The following is a 23,436-nucleotide window of genomic DNA, read 5'->3' on the forward strand; positions in this document are numbered from 1 at the left end:
AACGCTTATATCTTCGCTATACACTAATATCCCCATTGACCGGTTCGTAGATAAAACATTCTCCATTCACCCTGCCAAGTTATAGATTTCCTCCATATAAAGGGGAAGTTTACCTAAAATCCCAAACTTCCTAAGTGATTCCATACATTGAAATTAGTTAGGTGGAATGTGCCTCTCTCTCTCCCTGTTGTTGCAGTCGGCCACATGAAATATTAAATCATCGCAATTGTTTTAGGTGGAAAGTACACATTTCCTGACTTAAAACCGATAGTATTTTTGATTAAAATAGCTAATTTGGCAAGACAATTTAAATAAAAAAAGTAATTTGTCTACAATTCACGGTTTTCTTAATTGCTCTTTGACTGACAATGGACATGACTCATTTTAGCAGCTCTCCAGTTCTATACTGTAGGGAGCGAGAGAACTCCACCTATCTAGTTTCAATGTATGGAATCACTTGGGAAATGTGGGATTTTAGGTTAACTTCCCCTTTAACTTGATTTAATGGCCAGAAGGCAGAAGAAAACCACAGGGAAACGGTGTACTTTCTTTCTGAAACACCATTTTCCACCACCATGCTAGAGTAGTCAATGCTAGTCTCTGATGCTATGTATCACGTTCAGTCAATCAGATCTTCTATTTTGAAATCTATCAGACTAGAGGGGAAACAAACAGACTGGTGCTGTAGTGGTATAGTGGTGAGGTTTTAATGGGTGTAGGGTTAGTTGATATAGTGGTGAGGTTTTAATGGGTGTAGGGTTAGTTGGTATAGTGGTGAGGTTTTAATGGGTGTAGGGTTAGTTGATATAGTGGTGAGGTTTTAAGGGTGTAGGTGTAACAGTGTAGGTTCCGTCCCTCTCTTCACCCCAACCTGGGCTCGAACCAGGGACCCTTGCACACATCAACAACTGACACCCCACGAAGCATCGTTACCCATCGCGCCACAAAAGCCGCGGCCCTTGCAACGCAAGGGGAAATCCTACTTCAAGTCTCAGAGCGAGTGACGTCACCGATTGAAACGCTATTAGCGCGCACCACCGCTAACTAACTAGCCATTTCACATCGGTTACATAGGGTTAGTTGGTATAGTGGTGAGGTTTTAATGGGTGTAGGGTTAGTTATTCTTCCCTGAAATTGCATTCCCATGTGTTAGGGTTTGACCAACTATTTGTTTGCATAACCTATATAATATAACAAAGAAGCTATGCTATAATATTACGTTTATACTCTATATGATAAGAGCATACTGCTGTGTGAGAGGAAGGGGCTCATGGGATGGTGAGTCATATGGAAAGAATGCAGATGCTGTAAATCAGGGATATGGAAGAGCTTGTTAAAAGATAAGGGCAGGATATGGGTGAAATGTATATGCGGAACTGTGCAGTCACAAGATAAATCGACTGCCAAAGATAACTACGCCCGGCAACAGGAGGCGTCTCGAGGTTGGGACCAACCTGCACGCCAACGATAGGATGAGTAAGTTTAAACCACGCTCATCCTCCCTCTGACAGGCCAGCATTGAGTGGGAACTATCTCTGTCAGAGTATTTAATGAAAAGCAAAGGATGTGTAACTCAGTTCTCTGTCTGCCCTGCGAGGTGTTACAGTGAGCCTGTATATACGAACATTGCATTTATCACTATTTACTTAGCTTAATAAACAGCTGTGAAACAGTACTCCTCTTTGTTCTGACACCAGATTCGAATTGACGCGACCTGACACATGTAAAACTAGACAGATGGCTAACAACTAAGTCTTCAAGAAAACTCCCAAGGCGTGACTTTTCTTGAATGAATATATTGAAAACATTTATGTTGTGAAACTGCAAAATACAGAAAATAATATACTTTAGTATACAATTCACATCGACATACTGCAGCTGTATATTTACATTTCAAGTTGAAGTTGCATAAATACAAAGCACGTGCCAAGGTACCATGTATCTGGCATGATGACAAACCAGATAGCCAATTACCATATGAGTATCATTATTCTAATACTGTGCAACCACCTCTGTACAATAACAAAGCATATTACACTAGAAACAGTAACAAAACACTTCAGTATTGTATGTTTTACAATTCGTTTACATGACACACGAGCAAAGTAATACGGCTGACGGCATACATGAAAGGCAATTTGTGTGAGTAAATGCAACTAACATTGATATGTAAACAATAATATCAATAACAAGATTATCATCACTAGCAATTACAAACAAATATTTTCCGAGGCTGAAGCGTGACAATAAATAACTGCACTGAAAGACCTGCACCGTAGCGTTGTTTTTAGCTGCTTCTCTGCGTACAGAACGACTACTCTACTTCCTGTTTCCGTACAGTCTTTATAAATACCAGAAAGCTCCACTAGGGGGCGAAAAACACAATGGAACACAATGAAAATCCATTTTAACCACAGTAATAAAATAATCTGTTACCTTCTAACAGGATGGCAGCACAATAGAGGTGACGTTTTAATGGGTGTAGGGTTTGTTGGAATAATGGTGAGGTTTTAATGGGTGTAGGGTTAGTTGGTATAGTGGTGAGGTTTTAATGGTTGTAGGGTTAGTTGATATAGTGGTGAGGTTTTAATGGTTGTAGGGTTAGTTGGTATAGTGGTGAGGTTTTAATGGGTGTAGGGTTAGTTGGTATAGTGGTGAGGTTTTAATGGGTGTAGGGTTAGTTGATATAGTGGTGAGGTTTTAATGGTTGTAGGGTTAGTTGGTATAGTGGTGAGGTTTTAATGGGTGTAGGGTTAGTTGGTATAGTGGTGAGGTTTTAATGGGTGTAGGGTTAGTTGATATAGTGGTGAGGTTTTAATGGTTGTAGGGTTAGTTGGTATAGTGGTGAGGTTTTAATGGGTGTAGGGTTAGTTGGTATAGTGGTGAGGTTTTAAGGGTGTAGGGTTAGCGGTGGTATAGTGGTGAGGTTTTAATGGTTGTAGGGTTAGTTGGTATAGTGGTGAGGTTTTAATGGTTGTAGGGTTAGTTGGTATAGTGGTGAGGTTTTAATGGGTGTAGGGTTAGTTGGTATAGTGGTGAGGTTTTAATGGGTGTAGGGTTAGTTGGTATAGTGGTGAGGTTTTAATGGGTGTAGGGTTAGCTGGTATAGTGGTGAGGTTTAATTTGGTTTAGGGTTAGCTGCTAGTGCAATCCCCTCCACCCACCATCTTAAGTCTCTCTTTTTGTATCAATGTGTCAAGGGAGTACAGTAGGTTGTGGTGTATGCACCTCTGTTGGATGCAATCAGCCAATACAATAAAATAAAAACAGACTGCTGCAACCTGATTGGCTAAACGCAATACATAACATCCAGGACTAGCATGAACTACTCTACGATGGTGGAGGAAAGTTTTGTTTCATAAATAAAGTATGCATATTTTCCAAATGTTTTCCCTCCTTCTCCCCATTAAATCCAGTTGAGGAGGAAATTGGCGCTTTTGCAGCCTGAATGGAGAATGTTTTATGTACGAACCGGTCCACGGGGACACGGCTGCATACATTTCCTTTGGACAGCAAGATAAAACTACTCAATATCGCCATCTGCTGGCCTTTGAGCTAAATTCACAGTAACTCTGAAACAAAAGGGTTATAAATATTGCAGTGGAGACTTGCCACAAGGCTTCACATTGTAAAACTGCAACATTCTAATGATGGTAGTAATCATGATCACTCAGTGCTCATCATTGCTTTCCTAGGTGTAGGGAGAAGTTGCTCCTAAACGCTGATCCCGGGTCATTCACGGCCTCCCTGTGAAGTTATTTTATCTGTAGTCTAATAAACTGCATGGTTTCCCAACGAGTCTCAGCGAGAGGACCACACAACATGTCATCGCGTGACTAACTTTACTTCCATATGAATGCTATTATATCAATATTTGTGCACAAAAGCGTTTCCACTGACATTTCTTGCGTAATTCATTTTACAGACACAAAAAGATCCCACCTTGTCTAGGTTGGATGGAAACCTGGTTTATGAAAACAAATAACGTTTTTTTTAAAAGTGTTTACATAGTGGCGTAGCCAGTCCACAAGGTGGCGCAGCACCTCTTCTATTATTTGGGGAGAACACTGATGTGTAGCACCAAGAAAACACAACATTTAACACTGAGATTCCATCCCAAATATACCCTCTTCAGCATGTAGTGCTCTACTTTTGACCAGGACCCAGAGAGAATAGGTTGCCATTTGGGACATACCCTAAATTCACACTTCCATTATTGTAAAACCAAACACCATCCAATGACAGATACTAATGCCATGACTGTACTGTACTGTAATAGGACGGCATCGACAACTGCAAACCTGAGGAAAGTTAGTAAGGTGCTGTGCATGTAGCAAACACAAAACTATGAAACTCCTAAAAAGCACCATTCAATTGAAAAACCAAACTCTGTATTAGGTGGGTTAACATCTTTCTAGAAGTTACACAGGATTGACAGAAGGACCTAAATGTTGCATTGTGTCACTTTACCAAGTCTTTATTCATATTAAACATCTGATTAATCTAATTCTCCATGTGTTCTGTATTAAAGGGAACTTTATTAAATATAACAGATTTAAAATTGAATATTGGTGCACAATTTCTACAGAAAAAATATCAAAGGGACACAAAAGGCATTCATATCGTGGAACAACCCATCTGTTTATGGACCCATATTTGCAAAACCTAGTTATTCAATTGCTTTGTTTCCTAGGGGACAGCCCTAATCGTTGCTCTCTCAGTGGGAGGGGCTTATCATCTGGGAGCCTCAACAACATCATGATGCTGACAAGACAGAGAAGAGTCTATCCAGATCAGGACATCTCAAGAAACACCAGCAGAGAGGTATAAGGAAGAAACCTCACCGCTGCTGCTCTGACTGTGGGAAGAATTTTACTAAACAGAGGAATTCACACCAGAGAGAAACCCTACCACTGCTCTCAGTGTGGGAAGGGTTTCGCTGCACCTAAAACTTAAAAATCTCATCAGAGAAATCATATAAATGCTTCAAACAATCAGGAGCCCTGACTACACACCTAACGCATACACACAGGAGAGAAGCCTTTGATCTGTGATCAGTGTGGAAAGAGTTTCAGGAAGGCAGGACTCAGGACACCTGATTACACACCAGCACATAAACACAGGAGCGAAGCCGGATACCTGTGATCAGTGTTGGAGTTTTGCTCAAGATTTCACTCTGACTATACACCAGCTTACACACACTGGAGAGAAACCTTACTCCTGTCTATGTGGAAAGAGCTTTGCTCATTCAGGGTCACTGATATAACACCAGAAAGCACAAACATGTTTTCTTTCATCTCCCTCCTCTCTGGCACTGGTTTCAGATCCCTAAATAAAGTTTCAATAGAAAACATCTTGTAAAGAGTCATCTGTCTCCCATTCTCTAACAGTTTACTAAGTCTGATTACCATGGTAACCTGTGTAGCATAATATGCAGCTCTGGATCCATATGTATCAAGCGTCTCGGAGTAGGAGTGCTGTGTGTGGTGGGGTGGGGGTGTTCAGAGCTGTATCTTATTTAACTCCTATTATCCATTAAATAATTGTATAATGTAGAATAATGTTTCAACAATACTAGGTGTCTATTGTTAAGTTCTGAACAAACAGTAAAAACTCACGGACAACTGGAAAAAGCTCAAATCAACTTTATTCACCCACCGGGTCATACATGATTATAGAAGCACATATATTTATACCTTCCTACTAGGCCGGGTGTCAACTCCTAGCACATCTAGACAGCCAATAAAACTCTGTTGCTAGGCAGGAACTGAATTGGTTCCTCACTGATGTAGTCATGGCCCTGCCTGATACTCGAACCTTCGTGGGCGTATTAAAATCTATAATAATAAAAAATTAAAACAATTACAAGGAGCATAGACCTCTTGTATTATTTGTTTGCTCCTAAAAGATTGTTGTGGAAATTCACCAGTAAGGAGTCAAACTCAATGTAACTCAAACACAAGATAGAGGGAGAGGAGATGCCGTGTACAATTCAAGGCTATCTTCAAACATAACATTTTCAGTCAAAAGATGTTCACATATTTATTGTAAATCCCTTGACCAGGTTTTAGTGTAACAAATGGGACATATGGAAGTACAGAAGCCACAGGCCTATTACTGTGGTCAAATGTTGTTGCAATGATTTTAATATGGATATCTTTAAACTTTCCTTATTGTATATTAAGTGTGCTCCAGAAAGATGTTCACACATTTTTATTGTGAAGCAATAGATCTAAACATTAGATGTTATTGTTGTCATATCGTTTTCTTCACTTTCTTCACATTAGCAGGCAAAATACCAGGTTTATAATCACCATCGTTGCCACTTTGTAATAATGGATGTAAAAAAAGAATGATAGCAAAAATGAGTTATGTAAAAATTACTTCATACTCCACATTTAGGGGGGCTACAAGGGGGTCCAAAATTGTTGTCACATGGGAACTGCCCACCCCCAGCCCCCCCCCCCCCAGAACCGCAAGTGAACAGCCTTGAGAACATCAGCACTCAAATGAAACTCGGTTCCAAATTGCTGCCAGGTAAAAGTAGACGATAGCAGAAAGCAGGATTCTTTGTGAAAGGGGTGTTGTTGATCGTTTCTTGACTTTACTCGACTTTTATAGATCGGGTAAAATCTTATCCAAGAACTTTCTGAAGTAAGTTTAGCCTACATGAGATGTGAGACGTTAAGTTGTCATAAAGTAATTGAGCTTGGATATTTAAAGATATGTTTGATTGCTCTGGTCTATGGGTGCATCAGTTACAATATCGAGATTGGAATTCTCTTGCGGCCGGAAACCCCCCAATCCTTATCTGAACACTGTGACAACATAGTAACTGCGCTGTAGCCTACACATTTATTTTATTTAGTAAGAAACAATAGCTTCCACGATGAATCCGGTAAGTCTGGTTTCCTTTAAACATTGTAGGTCTGCTGTGTTGTATAAAATGTCTAGGACTAGTTTTCATCATCTTTGATCCTCCACATTGCTGTGTTCAGTTTAAACGGCTGGACAAAAAACATGACGATAAAACTTGTTGGGATTTTTTTTTCTTCGGCAAAGTAGCGTAATACTTTATCATGCGTAGGAATCTACGCCTATTACTTAAGCATCTCTCCTTCCTCCCAAAGTGTACACTTGTTCACCTCCACTTATTTGAAGGTCAGATTATTCATTATATGAAAAAAATATACATATTTGCGACTGTATCTAACGATGTTCAACTCAGTATGCTTATCAAACTCAATTCCTGTACCCCTTTCTCCCTCATACAGTATCAGTCTCTCTCTTTCCCGATCATACTGCCCACACTGTATCAGTACATGCTCCGCTGTCTCTGTTTCCTGGCAGTAATCACACCTTCCTGTTGGATGCTTTCCTATCACATGTAATGACTTATTCACCTGGCTGTGTCCCACCCTTAGCCTTGTAAGGATAGCCTCCTCTCTTCTGTCCATTCCTACCATCCTCCCCTACTTTACTCTGTACCTGGAGTAGGGGTGGCAGGTAGCCTAGTGGTTTAGAGCATTGGGCCTGTAACCCGAGCCGACTAGGTGACAAATCTGTCTGTGCCTCTGAGCAATTTAACTCTAATTGTTTGTGTAAGTTGCTCTAGATAAGAGTTTCTGCTAAATAACTAAAATGTCAACAATTAATAGATGCCTGCCCTTAGTGTCACTGTTCCACTGCTCCTGCCATCTCTGCACCACCACTGTCCTTATCATTCCCTCAGCCTCTGCTTTGCTCATTGGCACCTCCACTTCCTGTCTCCTAACGGCCTGTTTAGCTAGCACATCTACTTCCTCATTCCCTTCCACCCTCACATGGCCCGGGACCAAAGCAAACCTTATATGGACACCCATCTGTCTCACCCGGGCATAGAGCAGGCCTTGTCTGCTATGTGAGCTAAATGATTGCAGACTCATCAACACTGCACACGAGTCAGAACATATAACTACTCTGTCTGGCTTGACTTCCTCCACCCACTGCAGGGCCAACAGTATGGCCATCAGCTCTGCCATGTACACAGCCAGTTGGTCTGTAATACTTCTCCTGACAGCCACCCCACTTTCCTGTTCAACAAAGGCTGATCCAGTCTGACCTGTCTGTATATATGGGTAAAAAATACTGATTCACAGTTTCCAGACGCCTTGTAAAGAAGTTGCATGGATCAACCCCCTCCCTGTCTTTCCGTACTCTCTTCAACACTTGAAAATCAACTACTGGAGGTGGGAGTAGCCGTGATGTGGACTCACAGGGATAGGTACCGTAGGGCTGAAGTCCCTGCAATACAATCCCATCTGCCTCTCCTGGTCATCACCCACCCATCCAAAGCTTTTATTCTGTCCACGTTCATGCTCCCAACTTTTCTGTAGCACCCCTTTTGTGGGGTGTGACACCCCACGTTCCTGTAAATTAACCCAATAATGAATTGCCAGCGATTGTCTTCTAATATGTAATGGCAATGAAAAGAAGTGTCTTAAAGAATGGAAGGCAGTCGTTATCACAGCCACAAAGTAAAACATTTATATCGTAGAAATTCATGGAAACAAAAATGTGCTTTTGTGAGTTTAAGGTTAGGGTCAGGCATAAGGTTAGCAGTGTGGTTAAGGTTAGGTTTAATATTACATTTTAAGACGATACATTGTTTAAATAGGCGTGGTTTTTCAATCGATCAATCAATCGTGTTTATGTATTTATAGCCCGTTTTACATCAGCAGATGTCACAAAGTGCTGTACAGAAACTCATCCTAAAACCCCAAACAGCAAGCAATGCAGATGTAGAAGCACGGTGGCTAGGAAAAACTCCATAGAAAGGCAGGAACCTAGGAAGAAACCTAGAGAGGAACCAGGCTCTGACGGGTGGCCAGTCTTCTTCTGGCTGTGCCGGGTGGAGATTATAAGAGTACATGGCCATTAAGGCCAGATTGTTCCTCAAGATGTTCAAACGTTCATAGATGACCAGTGGGGTAAAATAATAAAGTTCATGACTTTGTGGCTATGGTAACTAATGTCGACCTGGCACTAGTGTTTTTTCTCTCAAAGTTGCTGACATGTCACGTGTCCTACTTCTATCAGTACACTCGTAACAACTTAATCATTACGAAACGTATATTCGATCAAATAAGCCACAAGTCGCCTCTTCCTCTCTGTTTTGAAAGGAAATGACTGGTATAGTAAATATGGTGGAAACTCTGACCAACCCAATGCTATTAGATTAGTGGGAAGTAGTGAACGATTGAACATTTGAGGAAAAAGGAGATATTCTAGGGATGCTCCCAAATCAATCAGAGGTGTAGACTAAAATAATACAATATTTGGTTTAATGATAAACTATGTTTGATATTTCTTGCGGCCAACAGGACAAAATTAGCCCGTTCCTCTCTACTCTCACGGAGTCCCCGGGTCAAACGTCTCCCGGTACCGTTTTACTGCTGCGTCTGGTCGACTGCAGGAAAACACCGAGACGGAGTGGAACTGAGAGAGGAGGAGAAGAGAAGGAAGATGGAGATTTGATTTCATTAAGTAAGAACCATGGTGTGTAGATTAGACTACAGTCTGCTTCTGTAACGATAGCGGAGGTGCATAAAGATGGCGGCCCGCATGTGTAACAGTGTAGGTTCCGTCCCTCTCTTCGCCCCAACCTGGGCTCGAACCAGGGACCCTTGCACACATCAACAACTGACACCCCACGAAGCATCGTTACCTATCGCGCCACAAAAGCCGCGGCCCTTGCAACGCAAGGGGAAATCCTACTTCAAGTCTCAGAGCGAGTGACGTCACCGATTGAAACGCTATTAGCGCGCACCACCGCTAACTAACTAGCCATTTCACATCGGTTACACATGTACTTACAACAACTTCCTGGTTTTGCTACGTTCACTGTTTTCCACATTGCTCTCTTTTGTTGTTTTTTTGGTATTGTCATTAGCACAGTAAACATGATCTCAATTTTAGCTTCAAGACGCTGGCAATTTGAAAACTCGTAAAAGTAGATTGTGTTGATTTATTGGAACATTGAACAATGTCGAGCACCTTTTACTCTGATTTGACTATTAGATGTTCAATGTTTCTTTTGGATTTTTATTTTTTGAGGAATAGTTTCACCATATTAAAACGAGAGTTGAGTTTATGTAACAGGGTTGACCTTAAAATGAGGGACAGACGTAAATGAATCACTATTCACATTCATAATAATCTTCAGAAAGGACTTTGTCAAGGAAACAAACTAGTTATGGCAGTAGGAAAAATGCACCAAATGACTTGTGACAGATGATCTAGTCACCCATGATTCACCAAACAATATTTTGAAAGAGGAAACAAAGTACTTTAAGCACGTGTTTTCATTTGTCTCCTCCATCTCCACTAACCAAAGATAACTATGGATTTTTTTCTATTAATAATGTAAAATGAACAGCTGTATAGAAAGACTCATGTGAAGGCCAAATTACAGGGAAGGAACTTCTTCATGAAGTTAAAGAATTTAAGTCCGGGAAAACTCCAGGGTTGGATAGCATACCAGTTGACTATACCAAACCTTTTTTTATATTTTCAGAGGACCGTTATTAGCATGTTTTAACCACTCCTACAGAAATGGTAGATTATCAGATACTCAACAAGAAGGTCTGACTTCATTATTACTGAAACAGGACCCAAGTGGTAAATCTAAAGATCTGGTCTATTTAAAAAATTGGAGGCCCCTTACACTTCAGTGTTGTGATGCACAAATGTGAGCAAAATGTATAGTACAAGTACTTAGATTTTGCAGTATATGTGTAACAGTGTAGGTTCCGTCCCTCTCTTCGCCTCAACCCGGGCTCGAACCAGGGACCCTTGCACACATCAACGACTGACACCCACCGAAGCATCGTTACCCATCGCGCCACAAAAGCCGCGGCTCTTGCAACGCAAGGGGCAACCCTACTTCAAGCCTCAGAGCGAGTGACGTCACCGATTGAAACGCTATTAGCGCGCACCACCGTAACTAACTAGCCATTTCACATCGGTTACATATGTGCAACATTTTTGACTGATTCAATGATTCATTGCATTACTGTTCAAAATGTTGTATCAAGTCTGCCCAAATGTGCCTAATAGTTTATTGATACATTTTCACGTTCATAAATGTGCACTCTCCTCAAACAATAGAATGGTATTCTTTCACTGTAATAGCTACTGTAAATTGGACAGTGCAGTTAGATTAACAAGAATGTACGTTTTCTGCCCATATCAGATATGTCTTTGTCCTATTTAATCTGCATATGTTCTAGCAGGAGCACTCACTGCTCGAGTGCAGTGAGTCCATGCTATTCAATATCTTTGTTTCACAGGGGACAGCCCAAACCGTTGCTCTCTCAGTGGGAGCGGCTTATCATCTGGGGAGCCTCAACAACAACGTGATGCTGACAAGACGTCTCTCCAGAAGAGTCTCTCCAGATCAGAACGTCTCAATGGCTGTGATCAGTGTGGGAAGAGCTTCAAACAATCACGACACCTGATTACACACCAACGCTTACACACAGGAGAGAAGCCTTATAGCTGTGATCAGTGTGGGAAGAGCTTCAATCACTCAGGACACCTGACTACACACCAATGCATTCACACAGGAGAGAAGCCTTATAGGTGTGATCAGTGTGGGAAGAGCTTCAATCAATCAGGAGCCCTGACTATACACCAACGCTTACACACAGGAGAGAAGCCTTATAGCTGTGATCAGTGTGGGAAGAGTTTCAGGACGTCAGGACACCTGACTACACACCAACGCATACACACAGGAGAGAAGCCTTATAGCTGTGATCAGTGTGGGAAGAGCTTCAATCAATCAGGAGCCCTGACTATACACCAACGCTTACATTCAGGAGAGAAGCCTTATAGGTGTGATCAGTGTGGGAAGAGTTTCAGGACGTCAGGACACCTGACTATACACCAACGTATGCACACAGGAGAGAAGCCTTATAGCTGTGATCAGTGTGGGAAGAGTTTTGCTCGAGATTTCAACCTGACTAAACACCAGCTCACACACACTGGAGAGAAACCTTACTCTTGTCTATGTGGAAAGAGCTTTGCTCATTCAGAGTCACTGAAAAAACACCAGAAAGCCCTTTCCTCTCTGGCACTGGTTCCAGATCCCTAAATAAAGTTTCAATAGAAAACATCTTGTAAAGAGTCATCTGTCTCCCATTCTCTAACAGTTTACTAAGTCTGATTACCATGGTAACCTGTGTAGCATAATATGCAGCTCTGGATCCATATTTATCAAGCGTCTTGGAGTAGGAGTGCTGTGTGTGTGTGGTGGGGTGGGGGTGTTCAGAGCTGTATCTTATTTAACTCCTATTATCCATTGAATAATTGTATAATGTAGAATAATGTTTCAACAACACTAGGTGTGTATTGTTAAGTTCTGAACAAACAGTAAAAACTCACGGACAACTGGAAAAATCTCAAACCAACTTTATTCACCCACTGGGTCATACAGCTGCAAAGACAAAGACATGATTATACAGTCGTGGCCAAAAGTTTTGAGAATTACACAAATATTAATTTTCACAAAGTCTGCTGCCTCAGTTTGCATGATGGCAATTTGCATATACTCCAGGATGTTATGAAGAGTGATCAGATGAATTGCAATTAATTGCAAAGTCCCTTTTTGCCATGCAAATGAACTGAATCCCCAAAAAACATTTCCACTGCATTTCAGCCCTGCCACAAAAGGACCAGCTGACATCATGTCAGTGATTTCTCTCGTTAACACAGGTGTGAGTGTTGACGAGGACAAGGCTGGAGATCACTCTGTCATGCTGACTGAGTTAAAATAACAGACTGGAAGCTTCAAAAGGAGGGTGGTGCTTGGAATCATTGTTCTTCCTCTGTAAATCATGGTTACCTGCAAGGAAACACGTGCCGTCATCATTGCTTTGCACAAAAAGGGCTTCACAGGCAAGGATATTGCTGCCAGTAAGATTGCACCTAAATCAACCATTTATCAGATCATCAAGAACTTCAAGGAGAGTGGTTCAATTGTTGTGAAGAAGGCTTCAAGAAAGTACAGCAAGCGCCAGGACTGTCTCCTAAAGTTGATTCAGCTACGGGATCGGGGGATCTGGGCACCACCAGTACAGAGCTTGCTCAGGAATGGCAGCACAGTGAGGCGAAGACTTTTGGAGGATGGCCTGGTGTCAAGAAGGGCAGCAAAGAAGCCACTTCTCTCCAAGAAAAACATCAGGGACAGACTGATATTCTGCAAAAGGTACAGGGATTGGACTGCTGAGGACTGGGGTAAAGTCATTTTCTCTGATGAATCCCCTTTGGGGCATCCGGAAAAAAGATTGTCCGGAGAAGACAAGGTGAGCGCTACCATCAGTCTTGTGTCATGCCAACAGTAAAGCATCCTGAGACTATTCATGTGTGGGGTTGCTTTTCAGCCAAGGGAGTGGGCTCACTCACAATTTTGCCTAAGAACACAGCCATGAATAAAGAATGGTACCAACAGATCCTCTGAGAGCAGCTTCTCCCAACCATCAAGGAACAGTTTGGTGACGAACAATGCCTTTTCCAGCATGATGGAGCACCTTGCCATAAGCCAAAAGTGATAACTAAGTGGCTCGGGGAACAAAACATCGATATTTTCGGTCCAGGGCCAGGAAACTCCCCAGACCTTAATCCCATTGAGAATTTGTGGTCAATCCTCAAGAGGCGGGTGGGACAAACAAAAATCCACAAATTCTGACAAACTCCAAGCATTGATTATGCAAGAATGGGCTGCCATCAGTCAGGATGTGGCCCAGAATTTAATTGACAGCATGTCAGGCGGATTGCAGAGGTCTTGATAAAGAAGAGTCAACACTGGAAATATTGACTATTTGCATCAACTTCATGTAATTATCAATAAAAGCTTTTGACACTTATGAAATGCTTGTAATTATACTTCAGTATTCCATCGTAACATCTGACAAAAATATCTAAAGACACTGAGACAGCAGACTTTGCGAAAATTAATATTTGTGTCATTCTCAAAACTTTTGGCCACGACTGTAGAAGCACATATATTTATACCTTCCTACTAGGCCGGGCGTCAACTCCTTGCACATCTAGACAGCCAATAAAACTCTGTTGCTAGGCAGGAACTTAATTGGTTCCTCACTGGTGTAGTCATGGCCCTGCCTGATACTCGAACCTTCGTGGGTGTGGAAGTATATGTGTGTGAAATAGGACTTTTTCTTCTCACTTCATCTGGCCTGACCTCGGGACAGATTCCTCGCTCGTCCCTAATCCATGGCTGTCCTACCTTATCAGTGACTGAGACCAGACTGTTGCCTTTTTCCTCCCTCCTTAGGAGCTGTGATATTTAACAATAACATGTTTTGACAGAGTGTAAACTTCCTGCACTCCCCCTTGTCTCACTCAGTAACTTTCCAGAAACTTAGTTCTTATCCACCCTCCATTGACCCCAACATATACATTCCTTCTACATGCAAAGTAATCAATAAGTTCTAGCCTGGTAACATGAATAGGTAGATTTCAAGCTAGAATCCAACAGTATTCATGTATTCAATAGATCAATAAATGAAATCCATTATCTGCAAAACACCGTCTACTTATCACATGAATTATATGTTTTTAAAATCTATAATAATAATCTTTTTTTTTTTTTTACAAGGAGCATAGACCTCTTGTATAATTTGTTTGCTCCTAAAAGATTGTTGTGGAAATTCACCAGTAAGGAGTCAAACTCAGTGTAAATGAATCAATCTTTATTATCAGGACCGGAGAGGTTAACAAACTCAATCCAAGCTTGATGAAAACTCTGTCAAGGGCGTTCCCTCTCAGTCCTTATATACCGCTACACAAACAAGTCATATCAGCATGATTTACATGATTCATTATTAACATTGATTCCTGCATGTGACTTCAGTCTGGAGTGCCAGAGTGCACTCTGGGCATTCATAAATTCTAATCCTTTTGCATACACACACACATACATATATATATATATATATACACATATACATATATATATATACACATATACATATATACATATAAAGTAGGGTTGATCCGAGCATTTTGACTCCACAACGGCAGTCAATCACCCAAGCTAACTGGCTAGCTACCTCCAGACACAAATGAGAGAACCCCTCACTCTGACCATTTTACTCGCCCTAGCAGAGCTGGTTAGGCTGTTTTCATTTTATCCAGATGGTTGGTGATTGTAACTGTGCTGCTGGCAACAATTGAATTACCCTCGTTTGCCAACGTTTACTGACACCGGTCATATTGAACTGGTGTTGAGCTTCAGTAAATTCATCAGTTCTTCTGCGCTCTGGCACTCAGACGAGAGTGCTCTGAAATCGGAGTAGATAGCCAGAGCGAATTTACGAACGCGCCCTATACATCTCCGATAAATCTACGCGATTCGTGTGTAAACAAAGTACCAAAACACTTTCCTGTCAACCAATGTGTTTGAGAGAGAAAACAATACATCAGGCAAAGTTTGAATAGATTCAACGGCACTTTTTAAAATTATAGTAACATTACATAAACAGTCAAGGGGTGGACAATGTATACTTCACAGTAGCCCAAAGGCCGGCAAATGGCGATATTGAGTCGTTTCATCTTATCGTCCAAAGGGAATGCATGCAGCCGGCTATACACTCATATCAAATGTTACTGGGCACATACGCCAATACAACAAGTATACTTTACAGTGAAATGCTTATCCCTGCTATACACTCATATCCCCATGGACCGTTCGTAGATAAAACATTCTTCATTCAGGCTGCAACGTTGGAGATTTTCTCCATATAAAAGGGGAAGTTTAACTAATATCACAAACTTGTGATTCCATACATTGAAATTGTTTTAGGTGGAAAAATCTCCTGACTTTTGACCCTTTCAGTATTTTTTTTTATTATATATTTTTTTACCCCTTTTTCTCCCCAATTGGTAGTTACAGTCTTGTCTCATCGCTGCAACTCCCGTACGGACTCGGGAGAGGCGAAGGCCGAGATGCCGTGTGTCCTCCGAAACACGACCCAGCCAAGCCGCACTGCTTCTTGACCCAATGCCCGCTTAACCCGGAAGCCAGCTGCACCAATGTGTCGGAGGAACACCGTACACCTGGTGACCTTGTCAGTGTGCACTGCGCCCGGCCCGCCACAGGAGTCGCTAGTGCGCGATGGGTCAAGAACATTGCTGCCGACCAATTGTGTGCCGCCCCATTGGTCTCCTGGTCGCGGCCGTCTGCGACAGAGCCTGGACTCAAACCAGGATCTCTAGTGGCACAGCTAGCACTGCGATGCAGTGCCTTAGACCACTGCGCCACTCAGGAGGCCAATAAAATAACTAATTTGTCCAAACAATATGATTGTGGCGGGGAGGCTGATCCCAGATCTGTACCTATGAGAAACTTCCCCATCAGCGTCTTTCTATATAAAAAAAAAAGAAAGGAACAACAGAGGTTACAGTAACATTTAGTAAACAACATTATGTAAACGTGATGCAGGGTTCTCCCCAGGACTTTTTAACAAGGTGGTGCTGCTGAGTGATTTTGAACACCGGTAACTGCCATTTCCTGCAATCTAGAGCAACAAAATGTAGCGCACCTAAAAATACCTTTTATGGTTGAATTCCCATGTACCAAATAGAAAATAGAAGTTACATGGGTTCCCATCGCATGTGTGCTCACCACTCTGGTACTGGTACGTGTGCTCTAGCCAACAGCTCTCAGATACAGTGCTGGTATAGTCTACATGAGATTATTATGTCAAACGGCAGCCAAGAATCGAATATCAGGTCAACACAATAAGACCCTCGAGATTTATTGAAAGGAGCATCAAGCTGATCACTGTGCACTTTCACCACCCTGTGAAGTATATCGTAACTTATTTCATCTGTAGCCTGATAAACTGCATGATTTCCTAACGAGTCTCAGTCACGCGATGACAGGAGTGGTCTTCTCACTAAGTTTACTTTAATATGACGGCTATAATAGCAATATTTGCTCATAAAAGCGTTTACACCGACATTTCCTGCATAATACATTTTACAGACAAAAAGATCCCACCTTGTCTACCATATTGTGATATGTAATAACGTATAAAACGTTTGAATGGAAACCTCGTTTATGCTTAAAAAAATAAATAAAAATCACATTATTTGTCAAGTATTTACATAGTGGCGTAGCCAGTCCACAAGGTGGCGCAGCACCTCTATTATTTGGGGAGAACACTGATGTGTAGCACCAAGAAAACAACATTTAACACTGAGATTCCATCCCAAATATACCCTCTTCAGCATGTAGTGCTCTACTTTTGACCAGGACCCAGAGAGAATAGGTTGCCATTTGGGACATACCCTAAATTCACACTTCCATTATTGTAAAACCAAACACCATCCAATGACAGATACTAATGCCATGACTGTACTGTACTGTAATAGGACGGCATCGACAACTGCAAACCTGAGGAAAGTTAGTAAGGTGCTGTGCATGTAGCAAACACAAAACACCACTCCTATGAAACTCCTAAAAAGCACCATTCAATTGAAACAAACTCTTAGGTTACAGCCCAATAATCTCTCTCCTCCTGAAGTGTTCACTACTCCCCACAAATTTAACAGCATTGGATTAGTGTAGGCATGGATCAGAGGGAGTTTCCATATACCAGTCATTTTCTTTTAAATCCATGACGGGAAGTGAACAAGTGCACAGTTCAGGAGAAAGGCTTTCCACTAGATGGCACGACCACTAAGTGAAAATTGGCTATATGAGATATATATATATTATTTTTTTTTTTTTTTTTTTTGGGGGGGGGGGGCTTTTTGGTCTTAATTTAAGGTTAGGCTTAAGGTTAGCAGTGTGGTTAGGGTTAAAATCACATTTTAAATTGTAGAAATAGGCAGGTTTATGACTTTATGGCTGTGGTAACTAGTGAGGACCAGAAAGGAGAGATTATTAGGATGCTCCCTCAGGCTTAAAGAGGTAGTATCTGAAACCATAATAATACTTCATAATACTCTGCATCACAAATAGCTCTGTCTTAGTGAGGTTTTTCCCTCTCACTTCTTTTTGCTGGTACGTCTTCCTTACTATCAAGGTCCATTTCAAAAACAACCAATCAGAACAAAAAGGAGATGGAGAATCGTGTGCGTCAAATTTCTACTATGATTCTGCTACGCCACCTTCTTCCTCCTCTTCCTCCCTTTGGAGTATCCTCGTCCGAACCAGCCTCCTTGTACTGCTGTTCCTCCACCCTGTCCCGGGGAGCCTGGTGAGCAGTCCTTCCCACCAGCGGGCGGAGCTATGAGTTTACGAGTGTAACTGTCCTTCTCGTCTGGTCTCAGCGGCGTGGCCAAGCTGAGTACAGGGTCCTCTGTCCTGATGAAGGAAGGGCAGTTAGGAATGAGTCAGTCAGGGTGTTCCAGGTGGGGTGTGTTCATTAGTGCACACCATAGCATAACTAATAGCATTCAACTCTGGAACACAGGCTTTCTTGGTTCAAGTCAGTGGTTTCCAATCCTGGTCCTGGGGACCCAAAACAGTGCAATTAAAAAATGATTGTCCTAGCACTAACACACCCGATTCAACACCATAACATTCAACTAATCATGACTTGCCTAGTTAAATAATGGTTAAATTAATAAAAAAGCTATTTGCAACGGAAAACTTTTAGCAATAAGTTCAGGTATGACCCTCCCCGGTCCAAGCAGTTTGCTTCCGAGGTGTGTGTGTGTGTGTGTGTGTGTGTGTTTAGAGACAGGTCTTACCGGTTGTAGGCCGAGGTGTGTGTGTGTGTGTGTGTGTGTGTGTGTGTGTTTAGAGACAGGTCTTACTGGTTGTAGGCCGAGGTGTGTGTGTGTGTGTGTGTTTAGAGACAGGTCTTACCGGTTGTAGGCCGAGGTGTGTGTGTGTGTTTAGAGACAGGTCTTACCGGTTGTAGGCCGAGGTGTGTGTGTGTGTGTGTGTGTGTTTAGAGACAGGTCTTACTGGTTGTAGGCCGAGGTGTGTGTGTGTGTGTGTGTGTGTGTGTGTGTGTGTGTTTAGAGACAGGTCTTACTGGTTGTAGGCCGAGGTGTGTGTGTGTGTGTGTGTGTGTGTGTTTAGAGACAGGTCTTACCGGTTGTAGGCCGAGGTGTGTGTGTGTGTGTGTGTGTGTGTGTGTGTGTGTTTAGAGACAGGTCTTACCGGTTGTAGGCCGAGGTGTGTGTGTGTGTGTGTGTGTGTGTTTAGAGAGACAGGTCTTACCGGTTGTAGGCCGAGGTGTGTGTGTGTGTGTGTATGTGTGTGTGTGTGTTTAGAGACAGGTCTTACCGGTTGTAGGCCGAGGTGTGTGTGTGTGTGTGTGTTTAGAGACAGGTCTTACCGGTTGTAGGCCGAGGTGTGTGTGTGTGTGTGTGTGTGTGTGTGTGTGTGTTTAGAGACAGGTCTTACCGGTTGTAGGCCGAGGTGTGTGTGTGTGTGTGTGTGTGTGTGTGTGTGTGTGTGTGTGTGTGTGTGTGTGTGTGTTTAGAGACAGGTCTTACCGGTTGTAGGCCGAGGTGTGTGTGTGTGTGTGTGTGTGTGTGTGTGTGTGTGTTTAGAGACAGGTCTTACCGGTTGTAGGCAGGGATCTGAATGTTCAGCTCCTCCATAAGGAGACGCATCACGTCGTCACATTTCCCATGGATCTTCAGTGTGGCCAGGTCGTCTTTAGGTGTCCACTAGAACAAGGCAGAGGTCATCATCAATCAGGCACCCTATTCCCTTTATAGTGCACTACTTTTGACCAGGGCCCCATCTCTGTGGGAAGTGAAACTACATTGAACGATCAAGATTCAACTCTGTAACAACACAGGCTTTATTGGTTCAAGCCAGTGTTTTCCAATCCTGGTCCTGGGGACCCAAAGGGGTGCGATTAAAAAAAGAATTGTCCTAGCACTAATCATGAATATGTTAATGTTAGGGCAATGCCAGGGACCAGGATTGGGAGACGCTGGTTCATGGTAAGTACTAGCAAGATGACCTGGAGATTGACGATATAGAGTTTGGGTCTCCTGATAGCAGGTCTATTCATGCTCCATAGACAGGCATACTTCTTCAGCACCTGGTAAAGACAGATGGAAAGATCAGTCTGAGCACACTGATGACATACAAACCAGCGATGACATACAAACGGAGTAGGAGGAGTCAGTCAAGTTTCTACAACTAAAAACCACTCAATTCTATTCAATATTCACAGAACTCCAATGTCATTGTCCTGTGAGGTGGCAGCACTCTGTTTTAGTCTATTAATCCTGGTTAGACAGAACTTCAGGCTTTATTGATGCTGTGTTAGTACATGTTGTGGTCCTTACCTTCAGGCTGGAGCCCAGACAGAGGATAACGTCAGCCCTCTCAGCAGCGTTCAATGCCCCCCTCCAGTTGAGAGGCTGCTCCAGGGTCCCCCTCTCCCCGAAATGTACGATGGTGTCCCTGAGCTCCCCCCCGCAGTGAGTGCACCGCCGCCCCGTCCCGTGCCTGTGCCTCGCCGTGCGCTCTGTCACATCAAAGAGTCGCACAAACTCCCTCACCGGGGAACAGGAAGTACACACCTGTAAACCAGGAAATGTCAAAATAATACAGTGAGTTCTTTAGGTGGAACATACTGTATGTAGTATGTGCTGTATGGAGTGTGAGAGTGTGAGTGTGAACTACCTCGATGAACATGTTGCCATGCAGCTCAGAGAGGGTGTGTCTGGGAAGACCGCTACGCAGGTGGAGCCCATCACAGTTCTGAGACACTATGTGCTGCACCTGCACACACACACACACACACACACACACACACACACACACACACACACACACACACACACACACACACACACACACACACACACACACACACACACACACACACACACACACACACACACACACACACACCTCAAAACCTTTCCAGTATCGGACGAAGCTACAAGCACAAGGTCCATGACGACACACACACAACCAGCTCACTGACCATGTTCTCCTCATGCAGCATCCTGATACACATGTGTGTAAGAGTAGGTTCTGCTTCACTCAGGTCTGACGAGCTGTTGAGAGAGAGATGACTTAATTACATGCAGTATGACGAAGTGGCCATCTTGTGTACTCCAGCCTGTCTCACCTGACAGCTCTGCCCTTCTGTAGCTGTGTCCAGACCCCATTTGGTCCCCTGTAGTCTGGGATGGACGCTGCCTGCAAAACATAACACAGAAACATGTCACTCTTCTCATGATGGGTGACAGGTAGCCTAGCTGATTGGGCCAGTAACCGGAAAGGTCGAAGGTCGCTGGTTCGAAACTCCGAGCAGGCTAGGTGAAAACTCTGCCGATGTGCCATTGAGCAAGGCCCTTAACCCTAGTAACTTCTGTAAGTCGAATAAGGTGTGCTGGAAGAGTTCAAAGTTCAAGAACGCCTGGGGGTCCCCGAGGAGAGGTTTGAAAAAGGCTGTATGAGTGCACACCGTAGAAAACGTTTTGCAATGAAAACAAGCATTTCATTTTGGTTCAGGTTAGTCCCTCCCCGTTCTAGCCATTTGGTTCCTGTGAATACACCCCAGAACAAAGTTATACCCTGACCCCAGATCTGTTTGTGCTCTTGCCAACTCCACTGCTGTCAAATATTTGGTTGGCATGACAATGAGTTGACATGATAGCATAAATAAACTGGCACTTAGACTAGTGGAGCACAGCCATAGTGTGAAATACAGAGCCCCAGTATTTACCGTGCTGATCCCAGCTCCAGTGTAGATAACCAGGTGTTTAGCCTGTCTGACTGCCTCAGCCAACTGTCCCACTTTACACCTCAGGTCCTCTGTATCATCAAATACCTACAACAGCACAAAGACACAGAGAGACATATAAAGCAAATTCCATGCTAATAGTCATCCTCCACATTGCATCTCCTAGCCTGGTGTTTCAGGTCAGTAAAGACATGAGACAAGGAGAGAGCGCGCCACTTAGACCATGTTATTGGTAGCCTGGGTGCCAGTCTGTTTGTGCCAACTTCTTATGGAACTGTCATGCCATGTTTGAAGTGACAAGCAGTTGGGAAGATCGCCCAAACAGATCTGGAACCAGGCTATGTTATCGGGCAGTTCTAAAGACACGTCAAGCAGACCTCTTCTTGCTTCCTCTTTAGAACGTTCCTGCGGACCTGCCGCGAACACAGCTCCTGTACTGTGTCCTGGTGCAGAAGTAGATCCGCAGACTCCTCCTGTGTCCTCTCACTCTCCTGCTTCTTCAGGATCTTAGCTACCTGGAAAGGAGGTGACGATAGATAATTACATGCAAAAATGATATAAAGCGTAGGAGTGCTGATCTAGGATCAGGTGCCCCCTGTCCATGTGATCTAATAGGGAAAACTGATCCTAAATCAACACTCCTACTCGGAGAAAGCTTTATATGGGCCCTTGAACATTTCGGTAGTCATTGTCAGCTGCTTATTTTACATTGAGAATGACGCAAAGGAATGCAATTGTTACTAACTTTGGAATACATGAATGGGCAATATCTACTCTTGACAATGTCACTCGGTACGAACACTGTCAGAGTTTTATCCAAAGTTCTCAACATTGTTAAACGTTGCAATGCATTGCAATAAGTGTTATTGCACCGGTGTTATAAGCCACCGGTGTAGCTTGCTAGCATAACATCTAGCTAGCTTGTAAACAGTGGACTACACAAATCTCCAGTCTCTCCTCTCTGACCAGTTTGAAACGCTTCCGCTGGATTTCCCTTTGCAGTATTTCAGCCTTCTCTTTAGCTTTTCTCACGTCCCGAGAAGACGCGCATGTGTCTGGTTCCTCTTCCATTCTCACAGACGTGGAATCACACTGACAGACAAACCAACGACAGCTATGGACGGATGTAGTCGAATAGGCCAAATGTAGCTTTCGAGAAAAAAACTGCGCCCACTGGCGTTCTCACAATATAAACGTTTACTAGAACTCAGAAATTTATTAAAAAACTATACCGAACAGAAATATAAATGCAACATGTAAAGTGTTGGTCTCATGACCTGAAATAAAAGAGCCTAGACATTTTACATACACATTTGTTTACATCCCTGTTATTGAGCATTTCTCCTCTGCCAAGGTGTGGCATATCAAGAAGCTGATTAAAGAGCATGATCATTACACAGGTGCACCTTGTGCTGGGGACAATAAAAGGACACTCTAAAGTGTGCAGTTTTGTCACACAACATCACAGATGTCTCAAGTTTCAAAGGAGCATTCAATTGGCATGTGACTGCAGGGATGTCCACCAGAGCTGTTGCCAGAAAATGGAATGTTCATTTCTCTACCATAAGCCGCCTCACATCGTTTAAGAGAATTTGGCAGTACATCCAACTGGCCTCACAACCGTAGAGCACGTGTAACCACACCAGCCCAGGTCCTCCACATCCGGCTTCTTCACCTGCAGGATCGTCTGAGATCA

The 23,436-nt window shown here is 42.9% G+C and overlaps 2 protein-coding genes across 3 annotated transcripts; one reads left to right on the forward strand and one right to left on the reverse strand.

Annotated features, from left to right (window-relative positions):
- Window positions 1–6,760: 6,760 nt before the first annotated feature.
- LOC106591855 (uncharacterized) lies at window positions 6,761–12,243 on the forward strand. Its single transcript, XM_014183129.3, has 3 exons — window positions 6,761–6,898; window positions 9,363–9,525; window positions 11,331–12,243. The coding sequence occupies exons 1-3, from the start codon at window positions 6,890–6,892 to the stop codon at window positions 12,131–12,133; spliced, it is 975 nt and encodes a 324-aa protein (XP_014038604.1). The 5' UTR covers window positions 6,761–6,889; the 3' UTR covers window positions 12,134–12,243.
- A 2,492-nt stretch (window positions 12,244–14,735) lies between these two features.
- LOC106591833 (NAD-dependent protein deacetylase sirtuin-7) lies at window positions 14,736–22,884 on the reverse strand. Of its 2 annotated transcripts, none has more exons than XM_014183099.3 (10): window positions 22,707–22,884; window positions 22,118–22,255; window positions 21,723–21,827; window positions 21,123–21,193; window positions 20,976–21,048; window positions 20,669–20,767; window positions 20,329–20,565; window positions 19,998–20,078; window positions 19,589–19,695; window positions 14,736–18,373 (listed from the first exon to the last, which is right to left on the reverse strand). In XM_014183099.3, exons 1-10 carry the CDS (start codon window positions 22,809–22,811, stop codon window positions 18,169–18,171), a joined length of 1,221 nt encoding a protein of 406 aa, XP_014038574.1. In that variant the 5' UTR covers window positions 22,812–22,884; the 3' UTR covers window positions 14,736–18,168. The 2 variants fall into 2 exon arrangements, with proteins under 2 accessions (XP_014038574.1, XP_014038580.1); XM_014183105.3 differs by having other exon boundaries at window positions 22,486–22,827.
- Between the last annotated feature and the right edge of the window lie 552 nt (window positions 22,885–23,436).

The sequence above is a fragment of the Salmo salar genome, chromosome 12 (genome assembly GCF_965601325.2).
Source record: "Salmo salar chromosome 12, fSalSal1, whole genome shotgun sequence".
NCBI lineage: Eukaryota > Metazoa > Chordata > Actinopteri > Salmoniformes > Salmonidae > Salmo > Salmo salar.

Coding starts and splice junctions, on each gene's coding strand:
- LOC106591855 (XM_014183129.3), top strand. Junction 9,526..11,330: donor TGGAGATTTGATTTCATTAA/GTAAGAACCATG, acceptor TTTGTTTCACAG/GGGACAGCCCAAACCGTTGC.
- LOC106591833 (XM_014183099.3), bottom strand. CDS start 22,811: ATGGAAGAGGAACCAGACACATGCGCGTCTTCTCGGGACGTGAGAAAA. Junction 21,194..21,722: donor CTGGAGCTGGGATCAGCACG/GTAAATACTGGG, acceptor TATGTTTTGCAG/GCAGCGTCCATCCCAGACTA. Junction 20,079..20,328: donor GTCTGGGCTCCAGCCTGAAG/GTAAGGACCACA, acceptor TGTCTTTACCAG/GTGCTGAAGAAGTATGCCTG.